General features: G+C 41.1%; 1 protein-coding gene across 1 annotated transcript in view; it reads right to left on the bottom strand.

The window, feature by feature from the left end:
- chd4a (chromodomain helicase DNA binding protein 4a) overlaps window positions 1–10717 on the bottom strand; it is a 39769-nt gene extending 29052 nt beyond the window's left edge. The window contains exons 1-4 of the mRNA XM_030064349.1: window positions 10434–10717; window positions 9729–9898; window positions 6533–6642; window positions 4594–4854 (exon numbers count right to left, since the gene is read on the bottom strand). Coding sequence (XP_029920209.1) covers window positions 4594–4854; window positions 6533–6642; window positions 9729–9789 — 432 coding nt within the window. The 5' untranslated portion in view covers window positions 9790–9898; window positions 10434–10717. The remainder of the gene's footprint in view (window positions 1–4593; window positions 4855–6532; window positions 6643–9728; window positions 9899–10433) is intronic.
- Window positions 10718–13122: the final 2405 nt, after the last annotated feature.

Here is a 13122-nt window from a genome sequence, read left to right as displayed (position 1 = left end):
ACAGTAAAGCTCCTTCTAGCTCCACTGCTGTTAAATATGATGCAAGCCTCGACATAACAACATTACACAGAGAGCAGAACAGCTCTTACATTTGTCTGGACTCCTTATTACTGTAAAAGGCACATACATCAAAATCCCCACAACATCCAGAGAGATTTCACAGCCTGTTAGCTCGACGCTGCTTTAACTCAGTGAGCGCCGGGTGCCGTCGATACTAATCTGATCAATTGATCGCATGAACAGAGTGTGGAGGGGAACCTGGTTTGGTAGACAAGACCACACATGTCCACAATTGGAAAAAAAGATGTTGCACTGTGATTTAAAATAAGTTTAAGAGCCTTATTAGGGCGGCACGACATTGTGATTTCTGCAAGATATACTGCGATATGAAAGAAACACAGGAAATTTCACCAGATACATGCAGTGAGCTATTCATGCACCGATACACAATGCAATCATAATTTTAATCATTTGGGTACTTTAAAAGTCTCTCCTCTTCACTTCAGCCCTCTGACTGTGACACCAGCAAGAGAGCTGACAGAACAGGTGGAGAGGCATTTGGAAAAAACAAGATATGTTTCTAAATAAACTTTACAAATGGACTAAGTTGTGTTATTTACATGTAATCTACCAGTTCTAACAATGCTCAAATTTACACACTGCGTGGTGGAATCTGCGTGGTGGAAGGTAAACACATACTGTGCCATGCCAAATACCAGCAGGCGTCCTGGCATGGCAGATTTATCGACATGCCAGCAAGATGCACAGATAGATCTGGATACTGCAGGTTTTGTGTGTGTTGCACGTTCCTCACCTTAAGGAGCAGACAAGCCCCAAGACAGTAACTTTTTTAAGTTTGGACCAGCAGCAGAACGAGGTGCTGCTGAGAATGGGAATACACACACACTCACAGGCCGTCTAGTGTAACTGAACGCCCGCCTCTAGCATCCAGGTGCCATTATCTGTGACAGTGGCCGCATCGCATGCAGGTGATGCAAGCGCTACATGCTCATGCATACACAGTGAACCACCAATCAAAATCATTCTTGGTCAGGTTACAGTCCATTGTTGACTGACCGTCCAGTGACAGTCAATCAACCTGCCCTGCATAAACTTTTACCGGCCCCAGGCCAGTGCTTATGTCGGTTTATCAAACAACCAGAACAGGCAGCGCTTACTGTCAGGTTGTGATCAGTGATTAGAGGGGATCAAGTGCACCCGTCACCAGAGCACACAGCAAAATGATCGCTGTCCATGCAGCATGTCACTAGCAACAAATTCTGTGTCCAAGAACCCTGAAATTGGACTAAATTATTTTTTAATCAGACTGACTTTTCTAGTCATGGAAAATTAGCACATTTCAAGTTTTCCTCTCCTTAGCATATCATGTTTTAATTAAACTGTCTTACTTAACACTGCATGTCCTGCAATGTGACTACTGCACATCGCACTGTCAGTGCTAAAATGATATATCGTGCGGTCCCTGCTGGTATAACCGAATTTCACAGCTGGCTGTTTGGAAGACATCAAGGTTTTGTGCGCATTTTCCATTTTGCAAACACAATATTAGTCTTTCACTTACTGGAGGCTTTGGTCTGTGTTCAGTGAGACACACAGCAAACCAACAGCTCAAGATTATTCTATACAGCAAATTCCACCATATGTGCAGTGACAGTGGGTCTACACCACATTAAATATGTATTGAGGCTGTGTAACTACATTTTTTCCTGTGAATTTGCCCACCAACGCAAGAAGTCTTTGCTGGATATATTCAATATATTCACTGACTGAGCACAGAGACTGAAACACCAACATGTGGCACTTTACAAAGACCAATTCTGCCACTATAGCCCAGGGAATAAACACAGTCTGCTCTTTTAAAAGATATATTTGGATATTGTAGACGTATTTATCAGTTTACCATCATATCAGGGCAACATTTGCCTTTTTTTGGATGTTGGCTCTATCAGCGTCTTACTTTGCCAATATGCAAGAGGTTGTTCTAGTTTTTTTTAAACAGATTTTTCATATTTGTTAGACAGTATCTCTCACATCCTTTTATTTTGCATTTGCAATATTCTCTTTGTCATTTTGTTTATTTGAACATTTAATGAAAAGATATTTCATCTAGTCATAGTTCTCAGGTTTGATTTGTAGTTTTTCCAAATTTAAGATAGTAAATACTGGTATTAAAAAAAAAAAAAAAACATTGACAGCTTTTGTTTCAGTCTTGGAAAGCCCACATCATCAACCATCTATTGTTTGTGTCATCATGCCACTCAGCTTTTGCTTCCTCATACAAAAAATAAAAGTAAATAAAAGAAACGATTCATTCGTCTTATAATGAATATATAATATTACATCTTACCCCTACAAATCAAGCAAATCTACAGCATAATGCTATCCTGCCAGGTTACATCGTGCCTAATTTCTTTAATTACTCGTGAATCTTGGCAATCATTTTCTTTCCTCTCAATCTGACCTTCTGACAGGCCTTTTTCTTCTTCTTGTAACAGTCAAGTGGATAAGTGGTGATCAGTGGACAGGGTCAGGAATTAACACCCACCGAGCCCCAAATGCCAGTAAAAAAATGTGTCTTTAGTGGATAATTCAATACGGGTCAGCTGGACACTTTTTGAGATGGTAACCTCTGAACGTCTCACTTACAGAGTCTCTAATCTTTGCCCATTTTGTCTCGGCTTTGTCTCTACAGGCCACCGTACACACTGACTGCCACAGCGAATGCCATCAAAGTCAAACAAAGGCTCGGTGTATGACAGGCTCCTGATTGGCCGCCTGACATAAAGCGGCAACACCTGAACTTCAGATTTCCTGCTGTCTGGATGGTTAACAATCCCAACTTAATTGAAGTCTGACATCAAAATTGATGACAAATTAGAATTTGATTGATTTTTCTGCCTTGCTTGAACCTGTTCACATAAAGAGGACTGAAAACAGAAACAAAATGAAAATGTATACATTATGTCTGGTAAAAGGATGGCAGGGATTTTTTAAGTTCACCAGCTGTTAACAGGTTAGCAGAGAAGTAAAAGCATCAGAGCCACTTCCCAAAACCTTCACAGACGTGACTGCAGCGGCCGGCTCTACCAATGAATTAAAATGTGTTTATCTAACCAAAAAAGAAAAAAAGGGTCAAGAGCGCCAGTGCGGCACGAGGCGGTGGTTGCCATGGTAACAGCATATATGCCTTACACATCCTACCACCACCCCCACCCCCACCCCACCCAGCCTTTGCATAAGTGCCATTAAATACAAGGCCCCCTATTGGTGGCCGGGAGTGTGAGTGTCCTCCAGACGCAGCTCTTTGTTTCACCGTCTCTCGGATCATATCTGGGTCTGTGAAGCCCTGCGTGACTAAATTAAGGCTGCGAGGTCAAAAGCTGCTCATCATGCGGCAGAAAATGAGTTGTTAAAAAGTTGTATTTCAAAATGTGAGGCACTGTAATTTCACAGGGAAGGTAGACCTTGCATTTTAACCCAGATACACAAATGGGAAAATCAAGCTTTTCCAACCAAATGCATGAGCGCAGACAGCTGCAGACATACATATAGGGACAGTACTGAGGTTTTCCCATTATGTTTGGTTTTGGCATGACTACATTATAAGCATGCTGGGAAAAAAGGCATCCAAACATGCTTGATACTGGCCCCGTTTTTCACTAGAAAACCAGTGGCTGCAACAAAGAGCTTGAGACGACTGCCCAAACCAAACGGGGCCAAAAGACAGGACAGTACGGAAATACCACATATATGAGCTGTGTTTTAGATTTATAGACTCTGAGTTTAGATTTCACGTTAACTGCTGCTTATTTTAACCTTTAGTACATTATGGATTAAGAAATTGTTAGAGCGTTTTAACTCAATTTTGAACTGACTTTTTGGACGTTTTTGACTGATTTAGCCTAATGTTGAGTTTAAATTTTTCACCCATCCATCTTAACCTAAAGATGGCAGGTGCGACAGACTATGCAGTTAATGCATAGCCTAAAGATAATCAATATAAATTAAACAATATAAATCCACGCTATAAATTTCAAGTTTTGTTGAGGCTCTGGCTTCAGACCCCCGCCAAAAACTGGGGTTGTAGTCAGGTTCATTATTTTGTTGGCAGGATGGGTCGGGTTTGGAAAGTATTTACCTCTGACACACTGAGTTTCAAGATATGAGGCACAATTCAAGCTCCAAGGAAAGAATATGCATAAAGTATCAAATAATATTCAGCATTTCTCAAAATATCAAGGATCCAGCCAGTCAAACGCTGCAATATTCTTGTTAAGATAAGCCCTTGCAATGGATTGAAAGCAACTTTGTGTCGACCTCTGATTTGCACAGCCTACATATTTACTGCAGAACTGCTGAGTATTAAACTGAACTAACTGTGATGTAAATATTTGGGGGGGGGGGGGACTGAATGAATACTTCCAATTCTTTTGACATGAAAATAGTCCATGTTAAAATGTACTGATTTTGGTGGTTTCATTCTTCAATAATAGCGCTGCTGGTCACTTCAGAAGCGCCTATCGCTCCAACACCAACACACAGACAAACACACTCTCTTCTCTTCCTCCTCACCGAGCTGTCATCATCGTCATCCTCCTCCTCTTCCTCGGGCTCCGGGTCTTTCCTCTTGGAGGCCGAAGAGGAGGCGGCGGCGCTCCGCTCAGCTCCGGCACTGCTCCTCTTTTTGTCCTTGCCGCTGCTGGCTCTCTTCTTCTTCTTGCGTCCTGGAGTGTAGTCGCTGCCCTCGCTGTCCGAGCGCTGACCCGGGCCGCCGTCCTCGGTCTCCTCCACCCCGCCAACATCCATGGGCTCTGGGGAGCTGATGGCCAACTCCTGCAATGAGGAGAGAGAGGACGATTATCAGCAGAGCGAGACCCACAAACTCAAGAGAAGCAAAGCAAATGAAAAGGGAACTTCTAAACAGACTAATCAAGTCTTTATGTCTACAATAATAATAAAAAAAGACATTAAACATTCAAATCACGTACTAAAAAGAAGGAATTACACTTAACTGTTTTGATTAAAAAACAATGTTCTAAATTGTAGAATTTTTACACTGTAATTTAGGCCCTCCTAGTGTTAACAACAAAAGGAACATGATTGGGAAAGACATCCCCGAATGAGTAATATAAATACATTTTTTAAAAACAGGACACAGTAAAAGGTAGAAAATGGGCTGGTTTAGTAAGTCTACATGGAAACAGGAGACATCGCAAATGTATAGTAGGGATTATGGGTAAGACATGGCCAGATGTTGCATGATTAGCATGAAGAAACAAGCCGGTTTGGTCTAAGAATCTGGTTAAACTTGTGATATCTTTTATGAGCATGACCACCATGCAACAAATTTGACTTTGCTGCTGCTCTTCCAACAGAAGAAAACTGTTAAAAACCTGCAGACAGTTAGCTGGCCTCTTCTTCATCATGTGGAAATCTAATAGTTTGTGGGTTTTAACGTCTTGCTGTTCAACCCAGCAGCTGGACTGGATGTGTGTGAACTTCAACACACTCAGGCTACAAAGATAGAAGTGGTTTGCCCAGCAGGATCTTGCAGAATTAAGGCAGCAGCAAATGAAAAACATCAAAATAAACCAAGGAGAGAAATTACTTCAATACCAGACAAATGCTGGCAAGTCTGTGCCAACCGCTGTGGCAGGTGAACAAGCATAATTTTGGGGTCAGATTCTCTTAAAAATGTGTATTTAGCTTTGACAGGAGTGAAAGTGACAGTAGAATTTGGTGGTTTCCTTCACAATCAGAGTTCAACAGTACGTTGCATTGGTTCTAAGATTTTATTGATCAATTTTAGGACTAGAACATTGTAGCACCAAAGAATATCAGAGCTTTTAACACCATGTGAACCAGATCCTTTTATACTGCCTCGAAACACTTAGATATACTATACATTTAGACAGATTTGCTTTTATATTATTATACTGGCAGCTCTAAACTTCCCCCGCAAGGTTTCCTTTAGAATCTCATATCATGCTTTTAGTGTTTTCACTCAGTTTTTTCATTCTGTTTTGTTGTTTTTACTCCTTTGTGAAGTGATTTGTTACCCTTTTAAAACACTTTGGATAACATTTTTACCCATGGTTGGCTTGTTGTGGACTAGGACTGCAACAAATTATTATTATTTACTGGCAATCAAGTTAGCCATCTGTTTTTTTCCCCAATCAATTGTTAAGTTCTGAAAGCATCAAAAACAATGACAGTCTGGTTGGAAGTCAGCGGGGCCCAAAGTGATGTCTTCAATTTGTTTCCTTGATCTGACCAGCAGCCAAAAAAACACTTATTTTTTTAATGATCGAAGAAAAGGAAGACAATCTTAGTGAATCACCACATTTTCTTTAACTGGATGAATGGCTAAAATGGTTATGACTATCAATTGATTTTCTGTTGATCCACGACTTGATTAACAGTCATTGTTTCAGCAGCACTGTCAACATGGATAAACCTGGGGGGGAAAACAACACAAAAACACACTCATACACAGACACAATGCCCTGACCTCTCTGCGGGAACGCCTCTTGCTGCTCTTGCTCTCTCGGCTCTTCTTGGCCTTTTTCTTCTTCTTCACCTTGGGAGTTTCATTCTCCGAGATCTCCTCTTCCTCGTCATCTGAAATCAGGCCAGGAGAGACGTTTTCAGGGTGAGACACAGACACACTGTGTATGAGTCTGCACGGCCCATGTGACACCATTATTGAACACAGAGAGCCATGAAGATAGCAGGCATATCAACTAGACATCCAAATGTGGGAAACAAAACAGCAGCCACATGCTGGCGAATTTTGGATGTGGTTCAGTTTGTTTATCAGCCACGCTGGCAGGTAACCAAACACCATCTGAGGAGCCTATTCTGTTCTAAAAATAGAGCTGGCTGTTTTAAAAAAAAAAAAAAGGTTGGAAATGGATTCACAAAGTCTAAATTGTGTTTAGACAGGCTGAAAACGGTCCGAACCCCAAGCTGTAATCATCCAAATGTTAAAGAAAAACAGTTTAGAGGACCAGACGAGTGGTTTTGAGTTGGTATCCATTATACAAGCTGACCATAAGGGAGTGGTGCAAACCGGCTTTGTTCTAGTGGTTAAAAAAAATGTAAAACAGATTAGTCATTATGTTTACCGCCTGCCTTCTGATGCACAAGGAACTCGGTTCAGTCTCTTTTCTGGCACAGCTTCAGTGGCCCCGAATTTAAATGTAATGGCACTCCAAGCCTATTAATGTAATTGACAATTGTTAAAAGTAAATGGCAAGCTGCCAATTTGCACCTGGTAAGAGAGACCCTTAAATGTGATGAGCTTTTTAAAGGTCAAATTAAGGAGTGTGTAGCCTATACTGTGACCAACTGCATATTTAACTTGAAAATATATTTAAGTATTAATGAAAGAAAGTCAGCATGCAGACTGACATTCATTATAAATGCTGTGACGAGCGTTATCATATTGAGGTTATGTCATGAGAACAGGATATTTTAACCCTCCTATTATCTTTGAGGTCAATTTGACCCCATTCAATGTTTAACACATCTTAATGGGGACAAGTGGGTAAACATGAAACGAACATGATGATATATTCTCAATATCATGGACACATTCTGGACACATTGGTGTTTCTTTGGGCTCTGCTTTTGGGCCCTCATCTGACAGAACCACACCTGTAGCCGTTTAAGAACCACTGATAGTTCATGTGACATTTGGGAGGTAAAAAATATGACTCCCACATGAACTTTGATGTATCATGGAGGCTGAGTGGGTGAGGTGATGAGTAATTCAAGGGATATTTCGGCAGTCAACAAGACACATGAAGCACCTAACTCATAATCTTGGCTAACTATTTTTACTCCAATCATTACTCCAATCAATCATTAAAATGTGCAATATCACCACTAAATCCTTACTGTATATAGAACTACTTGATGTATATATAACTTATTTTTATCTATATTGTAATTTATCTTTTTTATTTTTTGTTCTTTACTATTACATGTTTGCACTAAAAAGGAGCTGCTCTTAATCTCATTGCACATGTGTATAGTGACAATAAAGGCATTCTATTCTATTCTATTCTATTCTATCTGGAGGTGTAAATTACTGGGGTCAACTTGACCCCAACTGATAAAAACGTAAAAGGTAACAGAAATATTAAGTGAAAATGCAAACATTAATGGCTTCTGTCCAAACTACATTAGCTTTTGTCTATACTGATATCCTAAGTGTTTTTTTTGTTTGTTTGTTTTCTCCTGTTCATCTGCCAGAGCAGGTTAACAGCTTCCCCCATCCTCCATCCCTTTCTTTTGTTGCTAACCTTGCGGGTCTAAACTGTAAATCTTATATATAGTCCAGTAATTTTAGGCCAAAATTGGAGTCAACCTAGGACAAATTGCAAGAGAAACAAACTCAACTGATTTTGTATCCTCAGTTTGTCCTGAGTGAGGGAAAAAAAAGTCCCAAGGAATCCCATTGGTGGAAAGTTTTGAAAATCACCTATTTATGACCACAAATTACCAAAAAACACTGTTTTTAAGACATAGGGGAAAGGGGCTCAACATTTTACTTTCAGATATCACTATAAAAATTCACAAGTTGATTACACACACAAAGACAAGAAAAAAAGTCAATTACAAGTTCTTTGAATTATTCTGTTTACACATGCATATCACACATTATCTGATTTGATATGCGCTAATAAGGAATATCAGGAATAAATGCCAGAACAGACATTTAAACAGTGAATTAAAAGGTTACTATATATACAGTAACCTTTTAATTCACTGTTATGTAGTAACCTTTTAATTCAAGGTTACCCTATATATATAGTAACCTTTTAATTCACTGTTTACTTCTGTCCAAACTACATTAGCTTTTGTCTATACTGATACCCTAAGTGTTTTTTTGTTTGTTTGTTTGTTTTCTCCTGTTCATCTGCCAGAGCAGGTTAACAGTTCCCCCCATCCTCCATCCCTTTCTTTCTATTGTTGCTAACCTTGCGGGTCTCAACTGTAAATCTTATATAGAAGAAAAAAAAAAGTTTTTAATCATTAATTAAAAGTGCAGTTTGTGGCTCACATTAGCACGGGGGGCTAACTTTAACTGTACTTTCTGTACTCAACGGCTCGAGCGCGTCCGTTACGCCGCCGCGCGTGCTCGTCGGTTGGAGCAGCATTTTAAATAAATAACTGTAAACACAGCGACCGTTAGCCACAGCAACTCATTCAAACCAATTTCCACTTAAGTTTTAAAAAATGACATATTCAGGCACCAAATCTGTCTATTAATGAAAAAAAATGAACTTGTACTACAGTCGAGCCGCCGAGCATGAGGAGGGGAAAGCCACAGAGCGTCATCCGCCAGCTTCCAAGCTAACTGGCTGCCTCCATCTTGTCATCGACACGTAAAGATACCGGTAGCTGGCTAATGTTAGGCCCCGGGAACATGCCGGTAACTCGGCGTGACTTCACCACAATGCAAACTGTCAGCTTTACCTTTTTCCTTTGTGATTGGAATAAACCACGGTGGGTTTTTTATTTATGGATTCACCTTCAAGAGTGCACCGCGGCGTCGACTACTTTCGCTAATGTGGCTAATGTTAGCAACCGGCAGCTAACCCCCCAAACCTGGACTAGCCAACACTCTGCTATCAGGCGAAGCCCCTTGCATTATGAACTTTAGCAGATTTTAGTGCTAACGAACCCGGCTGTCTTACCGTGCATTAACCGGTCTTCTGGGGCTCCAAAGTCATCTCTGTCATCCTCGCTTCCAGACATAGCGGCCCAACAAAAAACTTTGAATTTAGTTAGCTAACAGTGGAGCTAACTAAATATAAAGTTATTTGTTTTGCTGTTTTTTTTCCGTGGCGTCCCAGTCTTGATGTCTCTGTCCAAGTCCAAGTCCGTGTGTGTGTGCATGTGTGAGTGAGTGTGTGTGTGCGTGTGTGTGTGTGTGTGTGTAGGAGGGCAGCCGGCAAGAAAAAGAACAAAAAAGAAAACGGAAGTGAATATCTAGCACCAAACAGCGTTCAAAACATGGTTAAAATAAGCAACATCAACAATCACCACATGATGGCTTCTTCACACCAATTTGGAGCTAACTTTCTGCGGCTAACGCGAAGCTATCCAAGTTGGACGGCGCACAAGATTAGCAGCCTCACTCATGTCGATGTATGCGTTTAGCTGACATGCCATCTTGCCGCTGTGGTGAGTTTCCCGTCCCATTAGCATGTGTGCTAGCCGAGCTTGACCGGCGGCCAGCCTCTGATTGAAGCGAACCAAGAAAACGAGCCACTCTCTCAGCCTTTAAACGAAATTTCACCGTATCAGTTCGCCCAACCCAGTCTGGTGTAAAGAGCATCTATCCTTATCCTGATCAGTAAAATCTATAAAACAATATATAACCAAACTATCATACTCACAACTTGATTCACAACAGCTTCCTTCCAAAAAAAAAAAAAAAAAAAAAAGAAAACAGTAACAGTTACTCCCGGGCTTAGGCTTAGTTTCCTCCTCCAATCAATACTTGGAAGCTTTTTTTGAGGTGTTCCAAAACAATTTAAATGTATTTTTTTGCGTCTTTTTTTCCTTCTTTTTGTTAAACTGGCAGTGTGCACACGACGCACGACGCCCGTCTCCTCTCTCTCTCTCTCTTTTCTCTCTTGCACTACACCCCGCGCGCGCGCACACACACACAAAGAGATCAGGGGGCAGGCATCCCATAATATCCCCCCCCACCACCACCACCACCACACACACACACACACTCACACACTCTAGTCACCCCTCCCCCACTCTGCATAGTTACCTTGCAACGTACAGACCATAATAGTCAACTCACCCCCTCCCTCTCCTACAGTCTCTTCCCCATTCCTCCATGCACCCCCCCTCTCTTAGCAACCGGGGTTTCCATGGTGACGCTCACCCCCCCACCCCCCCTCCCACTCCGTGCGGCATCCCATAATAGTAATGAGTGCAGTCACTGACATCCCACAATAAGCATAACTCCAAAAAGAGAGAGATAGGAGAGAAAGGAGAAGGGGGGGAGGAGGAGAAAAAAAGGAAAAGCCGTCACATGGCAACTGTGTGCCACATGACTGCTTAACTTCAGTGTGCATGTTTGCATGTATGCGCAGACGCTACTGTACACGAGACTCCCTGGATATAAAGACTGTGCACATGATGTGCAGGCAACCACCTACAAGACACTCACACCGCATGCTCACTCACCGAGCCGGTGACACCGAGCAGCACCCCAGAGGCAGTAGGTCTTTTAATTTGCTAATTAGTTAATTGCTGAAAACACAACATGCTTCCTCAACGTGAAAATTATCATTTATGTCAACAGCAAAGACGGACGGAGAAGGTGCTGCTGACTTGTAAAAAAGTTGTGCAAGGTGGCTGAAGTGAGGTTAAAAAGTCAAGTTACATGCAGGGAGACAGACAGACAGACAGGGGTCACAGAGGTCAAACCGTAGCCAAAACCTCAGTCTAGTGCTTCACACTGGCCTTGACACACAAGGTACAGTGGGAGAGCCGAGCCAACAGCTGAGCTGTCTGTAACTACACACACTCACAAACACACACACACACACAGGCCTTTTACACAGGCTTCTGAAATGCATTGCAGTCAATGGTGGGAAAATCGTGTCTGGGGCCTGGACAGTCTTCCCAGCATCGACTGTAATACATTTACACTGTAGGAGCAAAATGCTGCACAGCTACACACACACTCTAACTCAGTGTGGAAGCAGGGAAGAGTCTGAATGAGGTTTCACCACGAGGGGAACAAGACACGCACAAGTTGACCAAAAGCAGCTCCATCCTGAGAGAGGGAGAGTTTTTAGGCCCACCACATATCAAGAGGAGTTGTTTTGTGTTGTTTTTTTTTTTTTGTTTTCGCTCTTGGTGGGTCTAGTCTGCTCTGCTGAGGCTGCACAGAGGAGAAACTTGACTTTTTCAGCCACAAATCCCCTCAAAAATCCAAAGTCACTTGACCCAGTAGTTTTTCAAAGTGGGGTCCTTGAGTGTTTTCCAGGGGTTCCTCAGCAAAATGAGGAACAGTTTAAATGTTTGTGAGAGACTGCTTTCACAAGCATTTAAACACAAAAAATTTGATGTTGATCCATTTTAATCATGACAAATATAGTTTTCTTGAAATAAAAATGAAGTGAATGAATTAATTCTCTTTTTTTGCTATATTTCTCGTATTCACTAATTTTCTCTATTTATTTTCTTTGCTAATATGCTGATTACCCTTTACACTCTTCATGTTTTTTTTTAAAATAAATCAAGTGAATTTGCTTAAGTTTGAAAGGGTTAAATATTACTATTAATTAAGTTATTAGAAATTGTCACGGTACAAAAAACAGCATGAGTGATTATTTTAAGATAATCTTTTAGAATAATCACATCTTTTTGAATCTTTGTCAGTGTTCAAGATTGACATCTAAACAATTTACTTAATACAAAAAAATATATTTTTTCTTGTCACGATCCCCAGGGCAAAGTCATTTCAGATGGGGGGGGCATGACTCAGTGCAAGTCAACTCGGTGGATCCGGAACATGAAAAAGTTTGAAAATCCCTGACTTGAGAGACCAAATTGTTTTGGAGTAAAAAGGAAAAAGACATTATTTTTTTGAGATGGCCTTAAGAACAAGGAAAGCAGACAGGTGGCTGGTAATTTCCCAAGGTGAATGGACATAATTGGTCATTATGAATGAATTATTGTAGATAAAAATGTCACGCATCCCATCTCTCAACACTTTGACCACCAAAAACAAAAGTGTGGTTTCAAGGATTAATCGTAACGTTGGAAAGTCTAGGATCGTCACTGTCATCTTCCCAGAAAATGTTAATAATTAGTAGCATTACATCTGTTTGTTGGTGAGTGTGTTGCCTCTGCTTTTAGCGACTCAGATGTGACCGGTACTTTTAATCCACTTAAGGATTATTTTGTTTCAGTGTGTTGTTGCTTCATGCTTTCACTTGTGCTTTTAACCCCTCAAACACACCGACTTTCTTCTCCTCCTTTCTTTCCATAGGTGATAGCAGAAGGCCTCTCTCGTATCACAGTGTACAGGATCTATGCTTGGCTCTGACTCAGCAC

This window comes from Myripristis murdjan, chromosome 11 (assembly GCF_902150065.1).
Source record: "Myripristis murdjan chromosome 11, fMyrMur1.1, whole genome shotgun sequence".
Lineage (NCBI taxonomy): Eukaryota > Metazoa > Chordata > Actinopteri > Holocentriformes > Holocentridae > Myripristis > Myripristis murdjan.
The sequence above is the reverse complement of the archived record's forward strand: the minus strand, read 5'-3'. Positions and strand labels throughout refer to the sequence as shown.